Raw genomic sequence first — 19,622 nt, 5'->3', positions numbered from 1 at the left:
CCTGAACATGAGGAAATACTTTTTCACTGTGAGGGTGACAGAGCACTGGAACAGGTTGCCCGGAGAGGTTGTGGAGTCTCCTTCTCTGGAGATATTCAAAACCCACCTGGACGCAATCCTGAGCAATGTGCTCTAGGTGACCCTGCTTGAGCAGGGGGGTTGGACTAGATGATCTCCAGAGGTCCCTTCCAATCTCAGCGATTCTGTGATTCTGTGATTCTGTGATTCTGTGATTTATTGACTGCCAATATAATTTATTTTCCCACTTTTCTGGTTAAGAGTTTGGCTCAGTGTTCTTTAAGTTTTCAGTAATGGACTTCAGGAACTGAATGTGGCCCTTTTTGCCAGAAGGCATGTGGCACAAGGGTTGCAAAACCACCTGTCTTGGAAAATATTTAGAAAGTGCAAAGTTAAAAATCATTACTGCAAATAGTTGGAGCCTGAAGTCTCCAAAGAAAAGACCATTAATTAAATTGGGCTTTTGTCATTAGACCTTCGTTTGTCTTCCCTCCAAAAGGAAATAGAAGGATGGCAAGCAAAGAGTCTCCTATCCAGAAGGAGAAGTGTTTCTAAAACTTAATACACTGGAAGAAATTAGTTATTTTGATACCTGCTGTGCTCCACTAAAAAAGTCTTTGACAAAACTGGTATCATTGTTTATTCTATTATTGCTGATGAAAGCTATTTGATTATAGCTGTAAAAATATCTCTACAAAATCTTAAATAAAAAACACATGTTGTGGTAGAGGTCTTTAAAAATAAAAAGCATTTGAAATGTACTTTAAAGACAGCCTAATTCCATTGTTTTCTCTTAAGCTGAAAGGGGAAGCACTGCATTGTTCCAAGACTGCAGAGGCAGAGATAAATTATTTACCAGTAATTAGGGTTCCTGTTATTCCATTCTTCTGTCTATACATAAAGCAGAGTAACTCCATCCACTAGAAAAAAAATGCAACTATCCCTGGTTTTCCATTAACATTTCAGTCAGGAACAGCATTATTCACACATATTTGGGGATTCAAATTAACCAAGTTTGTAACAGAGAAGCATCTAGGAGAGGTTACACAGTGAAGGATAGTGTTATGAAAAGGAAAACCCCTTTTGACAGCTGCAAAATATCTTTTGAGAGCCAATAAAATGGCTAGATTCACAAGTCACTATACAAGGCATAGCAACCACCAGCAAGTCTGTTGGCTTCTCCTGAGAAGGAATCACAAATGAAACTACTTAGTTAAAACTCCACAGTCCCTAACAGCTAACAGTGAACTTGGCTGAACGACAAAAAAACACTTTCATCACATTCCATGCCCAGTGAATGAGTGTTTGAGCCAAATTCAGTGCCCAGAAAACATTTCCAGCAAGTCCCAAGGAAAATTCACCCTCTTATTCTAGCTGAGCCATATCCATAAATAGAGCCTGGTGAATATATTCATATTAACATGCAGCTGATCATCCAATTAATGATCCACATTAAATATGATCCAGGGTTAAGTATCTCCTATATATTCAAAAGGAATGTGACACATTCTATAGGGTAAGCAGACCATTAGCATCTTCAGTAACATTATTTTTTCGTAACATACTTGAAAATACGTATCAATGGTCTCTCCATGTGCCTGTAGCAGTAGGGCTACTGTTTAAAGATCTTTTATGATTATAACTTGTGCATATGTAATATATACCAAACAAAGCACAGACTGAAGATGGGGGAGCATCATTAAAATTTAGATACTTGCGATATTTACCATTATTTTGTCCTGTACTCCCTATTATTTAAGAATGGTAATTATTGTAAATAATACCTGACAAATAGCTCATTTTAGCACTATCACTAGCTAAACAGAGGCCTCTACATTATTTGCTTTGAAATACAAAACAAAAATCTTCTGAAGTATTAAAAGGAGGAAAAGCTGTGTGCCAATTTTCATTCCAAAGACTTGAACAACTTATGATAATGGATCCCATGATAAAATGTCTTTCTCTTTTTTCTAATAGTATGCAGCATTTATTTGCTGGAGGTTACTATTCCATTTACATTTACATGTGCCTCAGAGCTGTCATTAAAACATGATTTTTTAGAACATGAACATTACCCTCTCCAAAACAACTATACATGTTTAGTCTTAATCAAATGGCAATTTCCAAGGATCCTCAGTGTATAAAAGGCATTGTTGCATCATGTGTTTGAAATTCAGATGTAAATGGGATGGGCTGTTGTCTTCTGACTGGTTCAGTAGTTCACAGCAGTATTAATTCTTCAGCCAGAATAATGGATCCAATTCTCAGTTACAGTATGGCCCCTTTATGCTGCTCTGCCAACATAAAGTCATTCTACAGGGGATAAGAAATACAAAGAAAGAATAATTTCTGCACACACAGCTTTCCTCAGAGCACAGAGTTCCGGAAGTAGAATAAATTAAAATATCCCAGGATAATCTTAGCTCAGACCAGAGACCAGGTAAGCTCCTCTTTGTGCCCTCAAAATACATGCCAAGTAAAGCAAATCTTTGCTATCACCCCAAATAAAAAAGAACTGTGAAACTGCCCACTGGACTTCACTGATGATGTAAGGTTGCAAAGTACCACTGCCTAAACAGACACTGAACAGGACTATCATGACTGTCAGTTTTGCTCTTGCAAGAAGTGCTCACAAGTGTGATTACTGAGTGACTCATACCAAGATGGACCATTTACTCAAAGTTGCCTCAAAGGATTTACTCGAGTATATCATCAATTTGCATAAATTACTTAGAACTAGAAAAGACAGCATTTTTCACTCACTTCTAGTAGAAGTCCACCTTCTTGTACAGCAGTCTTGTTAGATATATTGTCTTCCTTTATTGTTTGATCACCTTGCTTCTTAAAGTGCTTTTCTTGAATGGCTGTTGGAAAGAGTTATTATCAATTTACAAATAATACTGATTAGGGCCACTAGACTAAAATTCTTATTTAGGCACTTAACATTGCATTAATTTAATTGGGAGTTAGTGTCTTTATGGTCTGGATCTCAGTAACAGAAAACTTTCTTTTGTCGTGAGGGAGATAGAAAGATACATATTTGGCAGACCAGATGTTTTTTATATGAAATATCTATCACATTTTTTATTGAACAGATTTTTTCCATTAGTGTATTCTATACAATGCAACAACCCAAACCCACAGGAAAGAAACAAAAGAAAGTTAGCAAGTTGTTTTGTTTATTAAAAATACATATTTTGACAATCTAAAGAAATAGCTATATAGTTCAGAAGACAAGGGACTGAAATAAATTTCTTATTTTCAGTGGTGACCTTCTTGGCAATGGATCTTTTCAGTCTCACTTAAGCCCTAGTCACTCCTATGAGTCTGAGACCGATTTTAAGATTCAAATGCATGTTCTTGAACTGTCTAATTTTAAAACAGAGACTAGCAGGCCATTTATCACATGAAAATCATGTAAACCTCTCACTATAGATTATAACTGCATATATTTTTCCTGATAATAAGAAAGACCTTAGCAGGAATTGAAACTTCTGTTGACTGCCCTTTCTGCACACGGTTTATCATTACTTGATCTGAAATATCTTTGAATATTCAGATTCAAGTTTTCATATGGCTATATCGCAGGGAGAAATCTCTGAAATCCAGTCTCATTTCTGGGGATAATGAAAGAACTTCTCAGAAGACTGAGTTGATTATACACATCACCTGATACACTGGACTTTTGCATCATCTAGGGAAAGTGGAGTATGACAGGAATCTGTCTTTATAATTTAGTCAGTAACAGTTAAGGAATCAGCTTCACTCTTACTACCCCATTCCAGTGACTAACAGAGGTGGGTCATAGAAATACCTCAGGCAGCAAACAGAGATGCAGTTTTCAGGTTGTTCTCCTTTTCACATGGAGAATGAGAGGGGAGAACCTACCAGTGAGATTAGCTGAGATATTTGACACGCGTTGTCCATTCCAGCTAAAGGATAGCTATAGCAGCCACAGCCTGGGATGGTTACTAGTCCAAAAAAGGGTGGAGACACAGGAATACTTTATACCAAATCAGAATAAGAAAGCAAGACAGCAAGCAAGGTTCTAATGCTGATGGACTTTTTGCTAAAAGTCATGACAACCTGATTTAAATTTTTAGTAAGATATCAAATTTTTAAAAAGCTTATTTTTAAATGGCCTGAATAATATTTGTTGAAAATGATTGAGGATAGGGTCTAAATGGAGCCACTTTCTTTCAAAAGGGCTGTGGCTAGGACCCTTCTTAACTTAACAGTCTACTGAAGGACTGTCACAAGATCCCTCAGCATTTTATAACAGATGATGGCAACACAGAACCACACTGATTGAATATTTGTGATGTTTTTTAGCTTACATTGTAAATATTTGCTGCCAGTGATAATGCAGGTCATTACCCTAAAGCAATCATCTCAAATGTGTAATTAGATGTAATAAATCCCTCCCCTGGGCATGGGAAAATACATCAGGAAAACCCCAAGCTGCCTAAAACAGCTCCCTATGCACATTTTCCAGGCAAAACAATGTTGTGTTTTCAGCCTTGTAAGCTAGGCTAATATAAATGGGATATAAAGATTCTTCAATTTGCATTTTCATTTTGGTATACCATTTGAATTAATTGCAAAAGGTCACTTTTTTTTTTTCTGATCAGCCCAGCCTTCTGGTATGTTTGTCTATAAGAACAGACATATGGCCATTCACAGCAGAGTGTTAAACAGTTGTGACACCAGTTTTTAAAAGTACAACCCCTATTCCAACAGCCTCTTCCAGAATATTCCCCCTCAGAAAAGATGTTTTTGTAAGTCCTTACACAGTGGTTTGTAGTCTTTGTATAGATTAAAGAACAGACAGGGAGGGGTGAGAGGAAATGAAGGTTTATTTTTTTGAGGCGTTCTTTTGGCTTTGTAAAAATTCCACTAGTTCTAACTTCATCATTAGTGGAAACTATTATTTTATCCAACAGAGCAGGCCAGAGCTCCCTGCCTGTTTGTTAGCCTTCAAGCTCACACAAACATAGCAGCAGAAGCACAAGGGATGTTTGTTCCGCAGCTTGTCTGGCTGGTATAAATTCCATCTCCAAATGGAAAGTATTTTAATGTTATTTTGCCGGCTAGAGTTACCCGTATCTTAGGCCACACACATCCATTTCATAACATACTCTACTCGCTGGTCTGAACTGTAAAGACACCCACTGCACCATCAAAGACAACTGACACCCTTTGTGCAAGAAGCAAGAGCTCCTCAGAGACAGGCACATTTGCTCTTTACACCTGAAGCAGCAGAGCCATTGCTCACTGTTCACCCTTGTTCTACCTCTCTGCACTGGAAATACTACATTAATCCACCCATCAGGGGAGCAGAGGCTGGCTGATACTGCAGTGACAGCTCAGAAGAGATATTACTGCTGGTGATAGCATGTCACCTGGAAAAAGCAAAGCAAGCAAGACAGAAAAACATGCAGATCCTCAAATGGAATGGTCAGGAGGAAAGGCAAGATACGACAGAGTGAGGAGGAAAAACTGCTCTCACTAGGGAGAAAAACAGGGAAAAGAAAACAGAACAGGCTAATGATATCCCTATCGACACCAAGAATCACATGGGAGAACTGAAGGAAAGACTCTATTGATTATGACTGGTTACTTGATATTATTATCTGATTCAATATTATTATCTGAGGCTCTGATTCTGAGACAACTACGATCAGACTTAAACATGACACAGAACGGTGGCCCTCTGAAATGAAAATAAAACCTACAATGCTCCAAACAAACAAAAGATTGCAGAATGCATGAGTAATGTCTCTAGTAGGCAAGGAGAGGCAAATTGTAGAAAGTTTTGTAAAAAATATCAAACAGCAAAGGATGACTCAGTGACCTGAGGGGAGAACTTTTGGCTGCTGGAGTTCCATATATCAAGAATGGGGCAATAAAAAACCTGACACTGGAGGCAAACTGATGAATGCTGGTGGCTATATAAAATGCAAAATTTCAGCTTTATGGAGCCTTGGACTGCTTACTACTGGAGAGGCAACTCTTTAGGCTAGATTGTCACCAATTCAGTGTAGAGCACTCACCTACTAGTGCCAAAACTGGCAAACTGGCAAACTGAATAGATAGGAAGTAGGAATAACAGTGACCTTTTTCAAAGCATAGATTATCTAACCTGCAGTTCCAGAACACAGAATAAAACAGAAGATGGAGCTGTTCTGCCAAAGAAGATGAATGACTGTACTGATAACATAGGACGATAAACACAAGATACACAAATACACAGGCTAACAGTTTTGCAGGGTCACGCAATCTAGTGAGCATGGTGCAATCACAAACAACATTAAAAACTACAGGTCCAGAAAGGCTGGATCCTACAGAAGGATGCTACAAAGGGAGGTGGGGGGAAGGAGGAGAGAAGAAAGCAAAAAAAGTTGCCAATGTGACCTCCTGAAGGAAAGCTCAAAGATCTGAGGACATTGTTCCAATCACTGATATAGAAGCAGCAAAAGGAGCAGAAACCAAAAAGAATGTAGAGTTAGAACAGACAGATAATTAATGAAAAAAAAGCCCGCAAAAAGGATGATAAATTTAGATGAACAGAGTATTGGACTATCTTACACAGTGCTGCTGAGCCTTTCACAGCAGCATTGTCTCTAGAATACTGTAAAACACTGAGATCTCCTTTGAGCCTCCAGTTCTGATATCAGAATTACTATCTACATTTATAAACCACTTGGCTTGAAAATCAAATCTGGAACATAGTAAAGAACAGAAAGCTGTCTGTTCTAAAGAAGCATAATGAAACCACCTTACCTATTCCCTACCCCCAGATATAATAGAACATTTATTCATTGTAGAACACTCTTTAMTTCAGAGGGATGGAAATTTCAGGACTCTTATAAAACCATATTTTTTAGAGCAATGGGATTATATTTTCCAAAGTGTCTCTGTATCCCTTCTTCCCACACAGGTGCAATACTTTCTTCAGAAAATAACCAGGAAAACTACCTGCCAAGCTAGTCTGTAACAAACTAACGTGTGGTCAAACTGCACCCCAGAGACCTCATGGCCTAGATGGCACACATCACCTTCCACTGCTCAGGCTATCTGCAGCAGGTGACAAGACAGGAGTGGGATAAGTGGGATGAGTAGTGAAGACATTTTGCTATTTCTTATGCAAACACCTTGCCTGGGTTCATTTGGAGTATCAAGGGACAATTCTGTCTTCTTCAGACTCTGAATGATGCAGGTATATCAGCCTGTTCTACAAGAAGTACCTGTGAGACTATTTCTCTCCAGTGCTGCCCAGGGGATAAATTGTTTCTTACAATGGGCAGATCAAAATGTCAGACTCTAGCTTGTAGTTTCAGACACATTACGCTATGAATATAAGCCTTACTTTCAGTATCTGTTACTCAAAAAGAAGTGAAAATGGTGTTTCTTCCTGGATCTCCTAGATGCAGGCAGAATCAGCTACATATGTTACCCTGCCTGCTAAGAAAACAAAACAAAACAAAGCAAAACAGCTAGGAAACAGTCTCTATGAGAAATTCTGTTAAACAGATCTACAGCCATCAACTGAAATAATCTATATCCTCTTGCAGTGTTGCAGAGAACACTGAGTGACAATAAGGATAGCACTCCTTACACACACTGGCATTAAACAATATACTACATAAAGAACAGTTACTATGCATTCCGGAACTACATGAAGGGAATGTTTTCATTCTGAAGTGCCACAACATACAGGTCACACAAACGCTTCAGGAAAAAAATCAACAACAAAACCCTCTCTCTGAATAAGAGTGTTCAGTTATGTTGCAGAGGCTACTAGAATGTCAGATGAAATTATGCTAGCAATAATGCAAAGTTTTTCCTCCCAACTTGATTTTCTCAGTCTGCTTCTTCTTAAGAGATGCTTTGAAATCTGAATGCCCTTTGAAGTTTCTCAAGTACAGCCTGACGTTTATTTAAGGTACAAACTGAACTGTTTTCTTTACAGATCTCATCCCCTCTTTTGTTTTTTTTTCCTCATTTTTCAGTGAGTCTAATATATTTTCCATGTACAACGGGTATCAAAGAGATGCCACTGCTTGACAATTTTGCTCTCCTCTAGGCATTTTTACAGTATCCACTTTCTGGACAGCTTTGCGTGATTAGGGCTCACAGCTATCTTGGCTGCTTGTGGGTGAGCCACCTCCTCGGCTCAAACTCCACCCTTCAGCCACCCCCCCTCCCCCCCACCCAGCTGGAGAGCCCCTTTTGAAGGAAACCTGAGGAGGGGAGCAGGCCTTTCTGCAGAAGCAGATTGCTGACTAACCGGAGCTCCTCTGTCACGCGATCGAGCCGCCTGTCAATTTTCCCCTGCATCTGACAGAGGCCTGGCGCACGCTCAAACCATTGCGTGCAGGCAGACAAGCCACATTACCCTGTGAAGTATTTCATAATAACAACAGCTGTTAAATATTGATGACTCCTGGCAAGCACTGAATGCTTTTCGTGAAGGTTAAGCCTTCATGTAATGGAACCTAATTCTTCATTAGATATTGTAACAGATATCTGGAAATTGCCTAAAAAAAGCAAAGGGGCTTAAAGTAAAGAATCAGAAAATAACTCTCATTCATTAGGAAGAGGGCAAAAAAACAGCAAGTCAAAAGGTGAGGAATATTTCTGTCAAGTAAAATCCTTTTATAAACAGAAAGAAATGCTTCACAGAATCACAGAATCACAGAATGGTTGAGGTTGGAAGGGACCTCTGGAGATCATCTAGTCCAACTCCCCTGCTCAAGCAGGGTCACCTAGAGCACATTGCTCAGGATTGCATCCAGGCGCGTTTTGAATATCTCCAGAGAAGGAGACTCCACAACCTCTCCGGGCAACCTGTTCCAGCGCTCTGTCACCCTCACAGTGAAGAAGTTTTTCCTCATGTTCAGATGGAACTTCCTGTGTTTCAGTTTGTGCCCGTTGCCTCGCATCCTGTCGCTGGGCACCACTGAAAAGAGTCTGGCCTCATCCTCTTGACACCCTCCCTTAAGATATTTGTAGACATTAATAAGATCCCCCCCTCTCAGCCTTCTCTTCTCCAGGCTAAACGGGCCAAGCTCTCTCAGCCTTTCCTCATAAGAGAGATGCTCCAGTCCCCTAATCATCTTTGTGGCCCTTCGCTGGACTTGCTCCAGTAGTGCCACATCTCTCTTGTACTGGGGAGCCCAGAACTGGACGCAGTACTCCAGATGTGGCCTCACCAGGGCTGAGTAGAGGGGGAGAATCACCTCCCTCGACCTGCTGGCAACACTCTTCCTGATGCACCCCAGGATACCATTGGCCTTCTTGGCCACAAGGGCACATTGCTGCCTCATGCTTAACTTGGTGTCCACCAGCACTCCCAGGTCCTTCTCCGCAGAGCTGCTTTCCAGCAGGTCCACCCCCAACCTGTACTGGTGCATGGGGTTATTCCTCCCTAGGTGCAGGACCCTGCACTTCCCTTTGTTGAACTTCAGGAGGTTCCTCTCCGCCCACTTCTCCAGCCTGTCCAGGTCCCTCTGAATGGCAGCAAGCATTCTGGGGTATCGGCCACTCCTCCCAGGTTTGGATCATCAGCAAACTTGCTGAGGGTGCACTCTGTTCCTTCATCCAGGTCATTGAGGAATAAGTTGAACAGGGCTGGACCCAGTACTGACCCCTGGGGGACACCGCTAGCTACAGGCCTCCAACTAGACTCTGTGCCGCTGATCACAACTCTCTGAGCTCTGCCATTCAGCCAGTTCTCAATCCACCTCACTGTCCACTCATCTAGCCCACACTTGCTGAGCTTGTCTATGAGGACGTTATGGGAGACAGTGTCAAAAGCCTTGCTGAAGTCKAGGTAGACAACATCCACTGCTCTCCCCTCACCAACCAAGCCAGTCCTTCCATCATAGAAGGCTATCAGGTTGGTTAAGCATGATTTCCCCTGGTGAATCCATGCTGACTACTCCTGATCACCTTCTTTTCCTCCACGTGCTTAGAGATGGCATCCAGGATGAACTGCTCCATCACCTTTCCAGGGATGGAGGTGAGGCTGACTGGCCTGTAGTTCATCTTCAACAAAGATGATCAAAACACTTGGTTTAGTTATATTCCACTGGATTGTTTTTTGTTTTCATAAATAGCTGCACATGAAATAAACCTTGTAAAATGGCCGTCTGATTGCCACTGTGTCTATGTGTTTGAGTACACACGGAAATTACTTCTACAGAAAAAACATACAAAAGAGGGAGAAAGGACACCTTCGTATAGCCTCCCTACTAACATCAATCCTGAGAGATCTGCCTAATTGGAAGATTATCTGGAGATCAGACAAGACATTAGTGAGTGGTCAGAGAGAGATTCCAAGCTCAGAAGAAATGAAAAAGGGCTGGTCTCTTGCCTTGGGCAAGTCCTCATATTCTCTACTTCAGTTCCCAGAGGAATCCCACAGTTCCTCAACCTGACCTCTAAAACTAATCAATCCTATTCTTTTCCACTTGACCTAACTGTTCAGCAAGGACTTGTCAGACAGGGAATCAGTTCAGGCAGGAGTTCTTGATCGTCAAACCTGAGTCTTTGGGATGGAACTGGCATGATGCCAGGATAGGCGAGACCAGGGATCCCAGCTAAAAGGCAGCATCAGAGTCAGGGTGCAGGTGAAAGAGAAGGACAATAAATCAAGGTCTTTTTGAGGAGAGGGTAAAGTCAGAATATTTCTTCTTGAATGTGAGAAAGAGTCTGTGTATGTTTGGGGAATACAATTAAGAAGAGGTGAGCTGAGAAGCTGAAAACACTTGTTTACTTTTTTCTGTTGTGCTGCAGTACAAGGAATTCTATGAAGTTTTAGATAACTCTTTCACCTATGGGGAACCCAGGCCAATTTATTGAGTTGGGACAGGGAATCACAGAATCATAGAAAGACTTGGGTTGGAAGGGACCTTTGCAGGTCATCTGGTCTACCAAAATAGGGCTATCTTCAAAGGTAGACAAGATTGCTCAAGGTTTTGTTCAGTTTTGAGTGTCTCCAGTGATGGACATTTCACAGTCTCTCCAGGAAAGCTTGTTTAATTACAAACAGGATTCATTTTGTAAGGTACAAGGTGTTTCTATTTTTAGGTGAACAAGCATTAGGATAAGTTATGGATGCACACTTCCTCTTTCCTCAGTTTTTTTGTCTATAAAAAGACCAGAATGTTTAAGTGACTGTCATGAAAAGTGTGGGTATATGGAGAGGATGTGAATTAAGCCATTCTTATAATTTTTTGATTTTTGATGATTTATTCCATCTTTATCTCACACAACTGGCTTACAAGAAGCCACACTTGTAGTTCATGTTTTTATGTAGTTTGGGGCTGTAACATCTCCTTTAGACCATTACTTCTGAGGAATCACAGTCCTAGAGAAAGGCTATGCCTCCATGCAAAGCCTAGCTGTGTACTAATTATACAAGCAACAGACATACAAGTACTGTTCCAGAATGGACATCTCCTATCTGCAGCTTCATGTTGCAACCTTCGTCTCTTCATATGACTCAAGAGATGGTTGTATTGGCAAAGAAGTTATTTTAGAGATCTGTTTGCATAACCATGAGTAAATGTTTGATGGATCTGGTACTGGTCTACCAATGGATCTGGTAGACTATATTGGCTATAAGACTGCCAAAGAAACTCACTCATCCTAAACTATCGTAAGATACAATACTTATCCCAAGTAATTGTCTCCCATTTCATCTTCATAATACCATATGATTACCATTTGATTTGACTATTTTAAATGTGATGATGTGATGATGGGAACCTATTGATTTGTAAATTTAGTCCTGGGACCTTAATTATCACTGCATTAGTTTAATTAAGCTGTAATACATTATCTTGCTTGAGTGTGTATTTGCTTGTACATCCTTTTAATAAAACCATAAAAGGTAAATATGAATGGCTTGTTCTGTCACACTACAAAATGGATCACAATCCTGAGCTCTAGGTAATCTCAAGTAAGACATCTGCAAACTACTTGGTCCACTTTCAAATCAAGATGCAGGTCCCCCATAATAACCAAGATTATTTCAACAAATTCATTGTCCCTTAAGGTATGAGCCTGTAAATTATACATTCATTAATCAGAGTCAAGAGATAAAGTATAAGTTTAGTGCAGCAAAAGATAAATTTAAGTGAACTTTACAACATTTAGAAAACATGCTTAACATTACTTGTACATTCTTAAGTTCTTCAAATTGAAACCAATCAATCTAGTTTTATGGATGTTTTACTCTAGTTTCCATTTTCCTCAGTACTGCACTTTAAAACAGTGCACTTTAGGCCAATGTAGAGGAATTGAGACTTTACCAAACTAATAATCTTTAGCCTTAAGTGTGCTACAGTGTGTCCTGACCTGCCATATCCTGATTGTTTGAGTGGAATCTCAGCAAATCCCACTGATCATGATACACATACGTATTCAGAGGTAGGGTGCTTCAGGACACATTCATTCTGGAACCTATGGAGCAAATGGCCTAGCAAAACAGCTCCCAGTGTTTCCCAGTTCTTCCAAGTGTCCTTCATGATGGCTTGTTGGCTAAAGAGCTGTTCATCTTTTCCCTTGTCCAGATATTTAAAGAAATCTGTACAGGGAAAAATGAAATCAAGCTTGTCTATATTCCCAGCATTTTCTTTATGATCAACAAATGTAGCCCTCTTTTGATACAGCTCATATTATTTCATTTTTTCCAAGACTATTTTTTCACTTGTTTTATTCTTCCAATGAAAATAATAAAACAGTGGACACTGGGGTCCACAGATGGGGCAGTTGCCTTATGAGGAGAGACTAAAACAGCTGTGACTGCTCACTGTAGGGAAGAGAAGGATAAAGGGAGATAAAACTGCAGTTTACAAAATCATAAGGCAGTGAATAAACTGAATGCAGAACTGTCATTTACCCAGTCCCACAATATGAGAACTGTGGAGTGCTCAATGTCACTAGTATGATATTGGTGTAAAGCAGATAAAAGAAAGTAATTCTTTAGACACCAGGTAGTGAAATTCTGGAACTTGCTGCCACAGGGCATTATGATGGCAGACAGCACTACCATGTTCAACAGGGATTAGACAAATTCATGGGCAACAGGTCAATAAGGATTTTTGGACTTAAGGATGTAGGACTAGTCCTCAAGGACTAGGCTGGAGTGTACCTTCTAACAACTTTAATGTAACAACTCTGGATGCTAAGGGTAGAGGAGAGGAATGGACTGTGGAAAGTGGTCAGGCATGTGTGCTCTCCTTATCATCTCTTTTTGCCACTGTTAGAGATGAGAATACCAGACTAGATGGTCCACTGGTCTGACCCAGTAGTGCATTTTGTATGTTTGTGTATTCTCACTGCAACACCATGACCTTGTCCACTAAATTTGTTTCAGACAGAAAATAAACAATAGATCAACAAGAGATCATTATCTGTGACATGAAACAAACAAAATACATCTCAGAAGTGACAATAACAGAAATCAGAACCTTATGAGAAAGCCTGTATGTGACTAAATTTAAGCATATATGCAGACAGTAGAAGACCAGCTTGTAACTAATTGTTGCATGCAAATAAGAATCCCTCCTTTTGTGATAAACAACCTGTTGAAATAAATTTGCCAGTCAGAATATTATTCAAAAGCATCAATAATGAGACCAGAATGCATTTTTCCTGAAATGACAACTAAGAGAAAAGTTATATGTGTTCTGAAGTAAGCATCTAAAGTCTGCTGGCATCTTCCCTATTTAAAAAAAAAGAACAATCTAAGAATTCCATCTTATGGAAGAAATGCAATGAGGTCCTGATAACAGACTGATCTTAAGACTATCAGATCATTTTTAGTATTTATTTGCTGCAGAAGACATGCAGCAGTTTACCTTCTTCTTCAGTTTAGATCAACAACTTAGAACATTTAGTAAATCAATTCCTGAAGAATGAAATCTAATCAGAGACCAAATATGAAACTAAGTGCAGCCAAGAACTTGTACGAGAAAGCATCTCTCACCCTTCTTGATTAAATCAATCTGACAGTGACTGACTTACGTGAAATTGACATTATCTTTGCTTTCCTTTTTTGGATTTGATAACCTGTTTCCTTGACTATGCTTCAAACAGACTATTCCTCCTGAGCTTCCACTCCTCAATTTCTACAGCTTTATAATGTTCTTGTCCCACCATAATTTCATGTGCACTGCTCTGCATGGAAAGACACAGGCTAAATTCATACCTGCTAGCTCCAAGAGGGAATTTAAGTCAATATCTCTTAGAAGAGAGTTGAAAAAGCATATGTCAGTAGGCCAGTATATCACCCAAGAGACTGCTTAAAAATAGCCAAAGCACAAGATCTAGAGAGGATAAAGGAAACCTTTAACATGAAATAAACACTGCATCTAAAATATTCACGCTGAGACCTTAGTGCACAGGATGTGTATATGTTACACAGAAAACCAAATCTGACTTCATCAGATTTAGAGTTAGAAATATAAGAGCAATTCCTTGAAATACTGCTTTAAATAGCAACCATACTGTATTCAATAGACAAAGACACAGGCACATTTGCTCTCCAATGTACTTTATATAAGCAAACATGGATGATAGGAGAAATGCAGGAATCTCCGCAGCACAATACCTGATTAAATACACATCATAGAATATGGGGCACTGTCTTTCTGGAGCAGAGCTGAGTTGCTTTGGTCCTTTTGCTATCTGTTGAAACTGCCATGATGAGATTAACTGTATGAAGAGCTGGCTTGAGAGACTAAATGAACCTAACAAGCTGTAGGAAAATAATGCCAGAAAGCAGGTCCTCAAACTTTCGCTTTTCCACTTCAGGAAATAAAGAGGTGTTGAAACAAGATACCAAGCAAATGAAAATATTGTTAAGGATCAGTATTTACAAGTTTTTAAAAAAAATTTCAAAATCAATTTTCAGGATTAATTTAAAAAAACAGAGATATATTCCAGACATTTTTAGAATACTGAATAAAACCAGTAACATGAAAATTTTACCTAAAGGTTAAGAATGAAGTTTAAGACAACAATTGTAGTAAAAAATTTAATTACCAGAACTCTAAATTGGTAATGTTACAATCCTTGAGTGTTTATTGTATTTTATAAACATTGATATTTTAAGATATGAATTTGAAGTCTAGTCCTGCAAAGCCATCCAAACTGATGGACCTTGCACCCAGTTGGGATCACTTGTAAGTCAGAGGGCCTGCAGGGAAGACATAATGGTTTGCCCAAAAACAAATTGCTTTGCAGAACAGGAACCTTCTGCAGAAATAGAAAATACATGCACATGATGTGTTCAATTATTACAAGAATCTTCATTTTTCACTTCCTCATGACTGTTTTGCTTTGGCTCTTTTCACAGACAGGTTCCATGCTCAAAAAAGGGGATACTAAGCAGCTTGGTATTAGGCTTATGTATTCTCTTCCCCTTAGCACTAGAGTAACTAAAGTTAAAAAAATGACACATCCCTAGTTCAAAGGCCAGAATTAGGACCTTCAGTATTTCTAAGTATAATCAAAAATGTTTCTTTAAAAAATGCAGGAAGGATAATGTCTGGAAGCTCTAATATACAAATATTTGAAACCTCTAAAAATGTAAATTGTGGTCTTGCTTTGATTTGCTTTTCGGTTTTTAAAAACTGAGAATATAGAGAGATATTGAGAACTGAGATGTAGAGATAAAATTAAAAGGCAGTCACACAGTTTTTACTGGACTTATGCTATGTGAAGTCAGGAACAACAAAGCAATATTTAGTATTTCAGATACAAAATTCTAGCTAATAAAATATAGCCCTTTCTCCACTTTCAACTCTTCTGCATATGTGCCATTGACTCAAGCAGGCAAGTCTGACTCCTTCCCAGGAGTCAGATTTCTGATTCTCCTACCTTGAGTCATAGCAAGATACCTAACAAATAAGGCATTCTCTTTATGTCAATAAGGACAGGAAACTTGTTTCCCATTCATAAAATATATGAGATTGTGGCTTCTACTTTCAAGACAATTACATTTAATTATAGCTTTCACTAAGTGTCAGTAATAGGTGAATAGTATAAAGAGAATTATGATATGTATCTTACTTCTTGTGCTCATTCTTTTTATTCTGTTAGGTATTCTGAATGAAAATTTGGTCATTTCTTACCTACTGATTCATCAGATCTGTTTTGCACTCATTGTCTAACATAAACATCCCACTATACTGGTTTTCCATCAGTGTTATAATATTATCTTCAGTGCATTTACACTGAGAATTCTGCCAGAATCAGTCCAAAAATCCTCAAGTCATAATGTATTAGCACTATGCTAAGGAAAATACAAATAGATTTAAGGCAGAAAATGAACACTGCAATTTGGAAAGAGTGGAAGCAAAGACTATGATTTCATGCACATATTCTTAAAAATTGTGAAAATTAACTGAAGAAAATTCATACTCTAGAGCCTCATTTGTTTCTAAGCAGAATATTTTTAAGAGGAATCATTAAAGACTCAGTTTATGAAAGTTGCATCCAAAAGAGGATTTATAAGCAGAGAGCTTTTTTTTTTTCTCTTGTCAGGGCAGATTTGCAGGGAGGAGACTCATTTATGCATTGCTGGTCTACCAGGCAGCAGAGCTCTATTCCTCTGATCAAGAGATCACTTTCATAACCACTTTTCTGAGGTCACAAATGAGTCTGCTTCAGTCACGCAATCCCTTGTCTAGTAGAGTTTACTACAGCAATACAGGTTCACTAAAACCTTTTAAAGAGGCAGTACATCCTTTTTACCAAAACAGGTATAAGGCACACACATGTTATCATATGGGCTTAACTGAAACTTGTCATGGGACTATTATATTTCATTTCAATATTGAGCAGAGCAAAATGTATAGTTTGGCATTTTATCTGGATGGAACAATATTCCCTTAGTAGAATTAAGTAAAACATTGAGATAAATAGCTCTAGAATGCTTTTAAAGTATACCGCTACCTTTTCAAATATTTATTCAACATGTTTATATTTATTATTTTAAAGGTCAACATCTACAAATCATGTGGTAAATCACTGTAAATTATGCTAATTAAGATATTTTAAAGCTATGGTAAACAGTGAAAGAAACATTACATTCAATAAAAAAAGACAGGTAAGATTGCCCTGAATTAAATATTTGCTGCTGCAGTGTTAGAAACAGCAGTGATACAGAACTTACATTTAAGTTCAGGAAATGGATTTACTATCAAACATTTATACAATTAATATTAGTTATAAACTAGTTTCTAAAACAGAAAAGCATATTTTGTATTTCAGCCAAGAGAATGTCCCATAAATGACCAACATACCAATCTGTTGTACTGGACTGCCTTGTAGGCAGTAGTTGGAATGGGCTTCCAGAAGGGGTAAATTTAAAGAAAAAAGTTAAAAATATTCTTCCTGTTTTGGTAAGTCAGCCCAACCCAGTGAATGGGGGTTTTGGCCTTTTCACAGTCAGGTAGCACTCTGAAGACAACTGTTGTTTTTCTGTTATGAATTACTTGCACTGATTGTTTGATGTAAAGTTTTCAGAAGTTTCTAAATTATTCTGGACCCTGCAGTTTAAAAAAAGCAGGTCGATGTATCTCTCATTGACTTTTAGTGAGGATTAGTGTACAGACACATCTCATTCAAAGGTAGCACAAATAGGCTTGCCCAAACTAGCTTTATAATTCATCTTAAATAAGTAACAATAGCAAGGAGGGCACAGTGCTAAGCCCTTTGAGGACTCACAATATGGACTGAGGTGACTAGTTTGGACACTCTCCTGTCAGTTCATTGCTATTTTTAGCCAGGCTCGCCAGATTAAAGCTAGTGCAGGTTCACCTACCCATGCTACAGCCAGGCTTCAGTGACTCTAGAGGTGTACCCACAGCCTCTGCAGTGCCCTTGGGTTCATCCAAAGTGATATTCAGGCTGGACCTTGATGACTATCTTCATCCAGCTCAAGCCCTGGGAGAAGTCCATTCCCATCTGCATGACACTGCAGTTTGCACAAAAGATGATCTCCTGATGTAGCTTTGATATGAAACTAAGACTTCCTCAGAATCAGCCTTGCCTCTGCTCCAGGCCTTGCTTGTATTTATGGACGAAATTAGGCTGGAAACCGGACAGGGAGTTGTGGCCTTGCTGCTTATGGAACTCACTGTCAGAGATCAACACACTTGCTACATGGAAGGGAAGTCAGGGCAGCAAGTCAGACTCAAACTTAGATGCCAAATAACATCACAGTTTCTAGGGGTGGACAAAGTGCTGCTGGCAGTGGTGAGGTAAGGATTGTGATCTATAAATGAAGGGTGTTGACAAACTTTGGAGTGACCCTAAGCGTAACAGTATCAGTGCAGACAGGGCTGCAATCAGATCTGAAAATAGGCCATGGTTTCAAACATTTCTGAAACTTATGAAAATTTTGCCCTCAGTTTCCAAGGAAATGTAAGAGGCCATCTAATACATGTGCCTAAGCACCACTGCAGCTACAATTCTAGAGAAAGAATTGGTCAATAAGAATTGATCAATTTTAGAGAAAGAATTGGTCAATAATTTAGTATAGTGAAATTAGGGCAAACAATGGCCTCCAGTATGCCAATTTCCAAATAATTATTGCAACCTCTCCTCATTCCCTTCACAGATCTAACAAGTTACATCTGAGAGCCACAGGTCAGTACACTGCCTATAGACCAAAGAGAATATGCAGAAAGTGATTCGGATTAGCTGCAAATCTGCTTTTAAATTCTTTTGCTAGTTATTTTGTGAAATTTACCTCATTTGAAAATTACCTAGAGAAATGTGATTCAACTCACTTATACTCCAGCTAATAATCCAATATCAAACAATTTCATATTAGCATAATATAAATTGTTATTTAATAAATAAATGGACTTTAAATACATGTCAAAAGTTATTCTTTCATTAGAAATAAGTTTAAGTACTGTGAGAAATTACAGTAATCAAGCTATTACTATCAAGTTTTAAGGATTTCTGAGTAACCCAGTTAAAAAAAATTATTTCAAGCATGCTTAACAGAAAGCTTCTAACTTCTTCCTCTTCCTCCTGCCCCTATATACTGCATATACTGGTGGTCAGCTCCCTTTCTACCATGGTCCAGTGCTTTCCAGCCAGTTTTTCCTGGCAGTGGAGTTACAAGTGTTCTTTCACAGCAATGTAAATCAAGTTCTAGCCTAGAACTACAATATTCAAGTAAAAGGGAGATTAAAGAGGACAGCAAATAGAGAAAATAGTGCACCTACAGAAATAAGTTTAAAATAAGTTAGCACTTTGTTATGACTGAGCCTTCTGTATGTGCCTGGGCATACAACATCATTGCTCAGCTTTTCCCTGACATACAGAATCAGAAAAGGAGCATTCAAGCAAACCTTTCTGCTATGGTCAAGACAATACAGTCGAGAGTCTACAGAGTCAAGACAGGACTGGGGGCATCCTGGGAATAGGGCAATTCAAACATTCTTGTGTCTCATATATTTCCCACTGCCCAGATGTTTCACAGTTGACATCGGTTGTGAGACATAGGATGTAGCAGTCCCTGAATGTGTTCTGACCCCTGGGAAGCACCAAAGAGGCCCAGGCCTGCATGG

The 19,622-nt window shown here is 38.9% G+C and overlaps 1 protein-coding gene across 1 annotated transcript in view; it reads right to left on the bottom strand.

Annotated features, from left to right (window-relative positions):
- The window catches only part of AHRR (aryl-hydrocarbon receptor repressor), a 77,787-nt gene that overhangs the window by 29,003 nt on the left and 29,162 nt on the right, over nt 1-19,622 (bottom strand). The window contains exon 3 of the mRNA XM_026080390.1: nt 2,782-2,882. Within this exon, the coding sequence (XP_025936175.1) occupies nt 2,782-2,882 (101 nt within the window). The remainder of the gene's footprint in view (nt 1-2,781; nt 2,883-19,622) is intronic.

This window comes from Apteryx rowi, unplaced genomic scaffold (genome assembly GCF_003343035.1).
Source record: "Apteryx rowi isolate R43461 unplaced genomic scaffold, aptRow1 scaffold_1152, whole genome shotgun sequence".
Lineage (NCBI taxonomy): Eukaryota > Metazoa > Chordata > Aves > Apterygiformes > Apterygidae > Apteryx > Apteryx rowi.
The sequence above is the reverse complement of the archived record's forward strand: the minus strand, read 5'-3'. Positions and strand labels throughout refer to the sequence as shown.